The sequence below is a fragment of the Orycteropus afer genome, unplaced genomic scaffold, assembly GCF_000298275.1.
Source record: "Orycteropus afer afer isolate SDZICR_OR568_19922 unplaced genomic scaffold, OryAfe1.0 scaffold00490, whole genome shotgun sequence".
NCBI lineage: Eukaryota > Metazoa > Chordata > Mammalia > Tubulidentata > Orycteropodidae > Orycteropus > Orycteropus afer.
This window is the reverse complement of record NW_006922077.1, coordinates 1141555-1147962: the sequence shown is the minus strand read 5'-3', so window position 1 is coordinate 1147962 and position 6408 is coordinate 1141555. Positions and strand designations below refer to the sequence as shown.

General features: G+C 57.6%; 1 protein-coding gene across 1 annotated transcript; it reads right to left on the bottom strand.

The window, feature by feature from the left end:
- Positions 1–1867: 1867 nt before the first annotated feature.
- SLC39A5 (solute carrier family 39 member 5) lies at positions 1868–6069 on the bottom strand. Its single transcript, XM_007955118.2, has 10 exons — positions 5786–6069; positions 5111–5294; positions 4265–4427; positions 3942–4111; positions 3578–3718; positions 3118–3214; positions 2862–3032; positions 2605–2685; positions 2275–2465; positions 1868–2011 (listed from the first exon to the last, which is right to left on the bottom strand). The coding sequence occupies exons 1-10, from the start codon at positions 6067–6069 to the stop codon at positions 1868–1870; spliced, it is 1626 nt and encodes a 541-aa protein (XP_007953309.1).
- Positions 6070–6408: the final 339 nt, after the last annotated feature.

Here is a 6408-nt window from a genome sequence, read left to right as displayed (position 1 = left end):
CTGCCTTCCTCCTTCCCCCTCTGCCATTTCTCCCTCTCCCCCCACACCCAGTGTTCATCCCCCACCTCCCCCTCCCACTGCAAAGGAAAATAGCCTTACAGACCCTAGCCCAGAAAACTTGCTCCTGGGGCAAACCAGTATGGGCCCCCCATTCCACCTAGTTTGAACCCCACCTTTTCAGAAGGAGGGAAAAGGAGCAAAGCAGTCCCTTCCCCTCTAATTGTGGTGGCTCCAGCCCTCCGCTGCCTTGACCCAGGTCGGACAAGGGTGGAGGTAAGGAATCTTTGAGGACCAAGCCCAGTGGTCTGGGACAGGGAGATAGAGAGGGAAGGGTCTGACTTGGGGACTCCCTCCTCCTGACCCAACCCCTAAAGAAGCGACCAAATCCCAGAGACGGGAGGAAGCTGGGGCGGGGAGGGTCTGCTCTTTGAATTACTTGAAGGTACTGACTCCGAGGCTGCTGTTGCCCACGTAGGTGTGCGGGGGACACTTGTCACTGCATTTGGGAGGCAGAGGGTGGCGGGTAACAAGGATCTACCCTTGGCCCTTGCTCACTCCTGCTGGGCCCTTTCCCTGGGGAGTCAGGAAGCCTGACTTTGCCCCCAGGGAAGTTCGGGAGAACCTTCCCCTCCCATCTCCATCCCTCACTCTGGGCGCCCTCTCCAATTGCACTAAAGTAGCTGTTGTGCCAGTCTTGCCCCCACACCAGGGTGGGGTCTCTGCTTCCAGTCCTCTACCCCCGCTGCCTCCACTCCCTCCCGTCCCAGACAATCTCCTCGTCCCCCTGTGTTCCTGGATAGCTCAGCTTCGTATGTGTGTGTTTTGGGGGCGGGGGTGGGTGCTGGCTGGAGTGGGTTTGGCAGGGGTTTGGGAAGGGCTAGGGGAGAGGTAGAGGATGACTGTCTCCTCCTCCCTTCTCCAGCCCCCGCCACAGAAGCCTGGGGGAGAGGGCGCCTATTCTTGCTGCCCTGTGTCTTGCAGATGTGCCAAAATGGGGGTGGGTGGGAGGGGAGGGTGCCTGGCAGAGCAGCCCCCAGGGTGGCTCTCTCAAAGCAATACAGTTCCCCCTGCCCGGGGGGATGGCAAGACAGGGGAGAGGGTTGGGGCGGGGACCTGGGGGTTCCCCATGTACAGCTGTGTATATTCAGGGGTGGTCTCTGTCTGGTACCCACTGTGGGCGTCTCTGTGTGTGTGAACCTCCCCTTCCCCTATGCCCTGCATGACCTGTGATGCTGCAGACACCACCATCCTGTGTACAGGTGTGTGTTGGGGGGCACAGAGGGCATGCTCCATGTCATCTTGCACCCTGCACCCTGTAACCCATGTACTCGGTTGTAGGAAGTAAAGAGAACTGAGCACAATTCACTGGATTCTAGTTGAATCTTTCTCTAAGCAATTTTCCCGTCCCTGCCCTTCTCTCTGCCCTGGATCCACCTGTGGTGCTAGTGTTGGGGTCGGGGTGTTTAATGCTGGTGGGCAGCAATAAAGGGCAGATGTGCCCAGATGCCTGTATCCCCTGGGTGCTGAGGGCAGCAGGAAAAAAGTGGGGACCTGTGCATTTGCCCCGCCCCTCCCCACCCCCTCTCCCCGGGCTAAAGCACAATGCTCTCCCTGCAGATGGATGTCCCTGTCCCCTCCACCTTCTGGGCCCCTACACGTGTCCTTCTCTAACCTGCTTTGAGCCCTCCTCCCGCCACACCCTGGTTTTCTATGCTGTTTTGGTGCAAGTACAACTGTCGTAGTCATGGCTTTGGGATGGGTTCTGTTTATTAAAATCCTATTGCTCCTACTGGCCCTGTGTACTGCCTCCATTCCTGTGGTCGGGGGGGAAGGAAGGGCAGCCTGGACCCCTTGTCACTGGCCCTTGTCAGCCCTCAGTGACCAGGGGCAACAGCTGCTCCTCCAGCAGGGCAATGGTGAGCATGAGGCCGCCCCCCAGCAGCAGCCCCAGTCCCTGCAGTAGCACATGGAGCATAGGGAGGGGCTCAGGAGGACGAAGCAGAGCCGGTAGCTGAAAGAAAGAAGAACGTTAGGACCCTGGCCTGGCCTCTGACTGCTTAACAGGAGGATGTCACAGTGAGTAGCAGCAGCCACCACCCCTCCCAACTCTTCCAGCCCCTGGTCTCTCAGACTCTTCCAGGCCTGTGGTCCAACACCCTTGCCTGACACTAGCTCTGGTTTCCAGGTAGATGGAGGTAGAGGGACTGATGCTTCCCTCTCCTCACCCACTTCCCCACTTCCCTTGGTTTCTCTGCTCTACCCCACACCTCTCACCATGTCCACGAGGGCCACGTAGAGGAAGACCCCGGCAGTGACCCCAAACACCCAGGGAGTGAGCGGGACAGGGCCCAAGCTGAGCCCCACCCCCAGGGCTGCACCCCCTAGTCCCAGGGCTCCAGACACCAGGCTCAGCAATAGCAGCCGCCGAAAGGGCAGCCCTGCCTGGAGCAGCATTGCAAAGTCACCTGTTGGAAAGAGAAGATACAGTAGGAGAGAATAAGCCGGGGCCGCCCTTCACCCGTGTTACCTGCCAGCCTTCAAGTTCTGCCCCTTGGAGGTCCCTCCTTTCTGGATTCCACCCCACCCCACTTCTGCCCTTCCTACCCAGTTCGTGGGGCAGTTCATGGCAGAAGACTGCTAGGGTGGTGCTGAGGCCACTGGAGAGACCATCTGAGAAGGCAGCACCTAGGGCGGGCAGGATTGGAGGTAGTCAGAACAGGAGGATGCCCTCCTGAGGAGCCAGGGACCTGCATCCCCTCCTTAGTCCTCATATCCTCTCCCCACCTTCCTGGAACCCTCTCCCAGCTCCAGCCAATAACCAGGAGCCCTGGCCTGCTGGCCTCCATTCTGTCCCCTCACACCTATGGCCAGCCCATCAGTGAGGTTGTGCAGACAATCTCCCAGGAGAACCATCCACGTGATGTTGGTGCCACCGCCACCTTGGTGCCCATGACTGTGGCCTCGGTGCTCAGGAGGGGCTGGGGTTAGTGAGGGCTGGCTGTCCTGCTCTCTCTGGCCCCGAGCCCCTGGCTCTGTAGGGAGATGGACAAGGACAGTGTTGGTTGCTGCAACTGATGACTGGGAGCTGGGAACCTACTTGCCATTTTCTGTAGTCACCTGGAGCTGCCTGCAGGGGCTGAAGGGCCATCCCGTTGCCATCCTCTGGGTCCACGTTTGGTCTTTCGAGATCCCGCCTTTTCCACCTGCAGCATCTCTGAAATAGGAGGGCATCCCTCCTGGTGGAGGAGGCAGCAGAGCCGGGAACTAAGGGGTTGACCAGGCCACCAGCTGGGAAAATGAACACCTGGTTCCATCTCTGTTCTTTGGCCTCTCTACCTTCTTTCCAGGTTGGCACCTCCCTCTGTTTCTTGTTGATTTCAACTCGCTAGAGGAGACCATCTGGCCTGAGGTCCTGGGTCTACATTGAGGAGTCTCTACCCACTCCCTGTTAGCTGACAGGGCCTGCACAATCAGGCAAATACCAGAGAGCCAAGAGCAAGCACACTGCCTCTCACCTCCTGGTGTGTTTGCCCAGCTCTTGCTCTCAGCAGAAGGAGAAGGAAAGGGTGTCACTTACTGGCTTCAATCCTCGATTCCGCAAAAGCCCTAGCATGTTCTCCAGTATGAAGAGCAGGAAGAGGCCTCCAAGCACTGACAGCCCTGGACCCAGGTTCTCCTCCGGTTGCCCGCTAGGCCCTGTATGTTGCCTTCCTTGGGCCTGACAGAGAGGTGTTCAGGGCGTACCTCAGAAGATCCTACCCCAGTAGCACCCCCCTCCCCTGGGGGAGGTGGCAAACCTTTACTCCTGCACTCTACTGGGAGGGAGTGGCATGCAGGAGTTGGCAGGGAGGAGGAGGGGCTGTCCTGCGCTGGGGACACCTTGGATATATGGAGATGGGACCACCACTGGGGACAGGGTGACGAGGAGGGGCTTCACATACGTGCGGCAACAAGTGTAGCAGTGCATCCCCACAAAGAGTGCCCACGGCCAGGGCCCCCAGGAAGCCCAGCAAGGGCCGCAAGAGACGAGGTCCCAGGAGCCTCAGTAGCAGCAGGGAGAGGGGAGCAGGGAGGCTGAGCAGCAGGACTGCCAGGGCACTGTGGACCAGAGCTGGAAGGACCAGGGGCTGCAGTTAGCCAGGACTAGATGGGAGAGGCCCAGAGGGGAGGCAGGGCAGAGAGATACTGCAAGGAGAGGCAGGAGCCCAGGGAACCTCTTTCCCTGGTGTGGTGCCTACTATCCCACCCATTCTCACCCACTGACCAGATAGTACATCCCCTGGGGGTGCTGGGGCCAGGGCCTGGATGCAGACACGGCTGTCAATCTGGTAAAGCAGGGCTGGGCACAGCAGAGCAAACTGACGCGGGGTCAGAGGAGCGGCAGGGCTCAAGCCAAAATTGACCAGCAGCTGGGAGCCATTCAGACACTAGGGGAGTTGAGTTGGGGGTCATGCATTGGGATATCACTGGAACTGTGACTCAGATTTGTCGAGTCTATCTTTTCATAGCAGGGACTTCCAGGTCTCTCCCAGGGTCCCCCTTGCTCACATGGGCAGGCACCTCAGGGACTGGGGGATGTACAATCAATGTGTGTGTGTTACACTTTAGTGAGTATCCATTCCACAGGTAAATTGGGTACTGATGAACATTGCCATCATCTCCCTCCCTCCCAAGTCTTGGTAGTTTTGTGGGTTTGGTGATGGAGTTTGGATTCCAGAATCTTAGGAGACAAAAGAACCTGAAATGCCATCTCACCTCCCTCTCAACAGTCCTTTCACATACTCCCCAGCTTTGGCTGCCCTGTGATGTGTGGGGAACAAGGTCACTGCTTTTCTAGATGAAGATAGCCAGGCATTCCCTGCAAGTCTCCTCTCCAGGTAACCATCCAAAGATCCTGGGCTGTTTCTCTGGGTTCTCTACCAAGTATGGCCCCTAACCTGTCTTTTGGAGCTTAGGTATGGTGTCACCTGCTCTGAGCTCAGTGAGAAGATATTTTACTACTAGAATAATGGACCCGAAGGTTACATTGGGATTTTTCTTTAAAGTAACTTCTAATGACTAAACACTGCAGGCCATCTAAATCCCAGTCTCTAAAGACCATCAAACTCACATCCTCATTCAGATGGTCAGCCAGCGAATGATCCAGCAACAGAAGCCTATGAAAGAGGTCCAGGCCCGAGGGGGCAGGCCCATGGGGAGCATGGGGGGCATCTGGCTCCTCCAGGCCACCCCATCCTGAGGGACCCAGAGGCAGTCCTGCCCAGACATCCACACTCAGCTCAGGGTCCTGCAGCCTGAAATGGATGGGATAGCAAGTCAAACTCTCACTCACGTTCTCTTGGTTCCTTTTGAGAAGCTCCCACAGGAGTCGGGGAAAAGGGAGGCCCAGTCACTGGCTGGGGTTCCTGGGACCCAGAAACCATGGAGCACCAGTCTTGAGAAGATCTGGGAATTGTCAGTTTATAGGCAAGTCTAGGAGTAGGGGCTATAGGGTAAGAAACCAGAGGGAGAACAACCAAAAATACGAAACCCTGGGAGCCAAGTCAGCCTGGGGACATTGAGCATTGGGACTAAAAGCTAGGACTCTGAGGGCTGAGGGGCTTGGAGGAGAGAATTAGGAGGCAATAGAGGCAAGAGGGGTCTTTGAGAGATGTGGGGAGACAGGTTCTGAAGAATTTAATTCCAGGAGTCTGATTTTTAGAAGCCAAAAAAAGAGCTGATGGAGACTGATATACCTAGAGGAGCTAGGGGATGTGGTATTTTGGGGTGGGAGAAAGGGTAGTACCTGTATGTGGAATTGTCGCCGGCTGGGGGTACAGCCCTACTGGCTGGAGGCCCGTGGTGTCCCAAGCGGAGCCCCTGAACCCGGCCGAGCCCCAGGCTGTGGAGAAGCCGCGCTAGGCCCCCTGCTGTCAGCGTCCCGTTCTCCCCGTACAGGCCAAATAGCTGGGCCAGGTAGTGGTTCTGCTCCTGCTCAGCAGGGCCCAGGTTGGGGGCTGAGCCCCCTATCCACCCCAAGACCACCAACGCACATAGGCCAGCCCGGAGGTGACTCGTTGGGGACCCCATCACTGGGGGAACAGGAGTCAGAGGCTCTGGTTCTGGCTTCTATTCCCCTCGGAACATCCTGAGGACTGTGCCCTGGAAGAGCAAGGGGAGGTGAGGGTCAGAGCCACTGCTCTGCTCTCCAGATCAGGGCCAAAGGAAGACCCACACTCCATGTACCTGCTCTCCCACCTGGAATCCAGCAGCGGCCTCCCTCTGGCCCCGCCCTTCTGGAACAGCCTCTTGTTTGCCACTTCCTGGATCCCTTGCCCTAATCCAGAGCTCTGTCTCCCACACCTGATCTGGAGTTGACTGGCCCTCCCTTATTCCCCACATCCCACCCCTCTACCACCTTGACCCATG

What these genes read in the sequence shown, in the direction of transcription:
- SLC39A5 (XM_007955118.2), bottom strand. Translation starts at nt 6,069, where the DNA reads ATGGGGTCCCCAACGAGTCACCTCCGGGCTGGCCTATGTGCGTTGGTG. An exon ending in CTGACCATCTGAATGAGGAT is followed by an intron (nt 4,428 to 5,110) that starts GTGAGTTTGATG and finishes CAACTCCCCTAG; the next exon opens with TGTCTGAATGGCTCCCAGCT. An exon ending in TGCTACACTTGTTGCCGCAC is followed by an intron (nt 3,719 to 3,941) that starts GTATGTGAAGCC and finishes CCTCTCTGTCAG; the next exon opens with GCCCAAGGAAGGCAACATAC.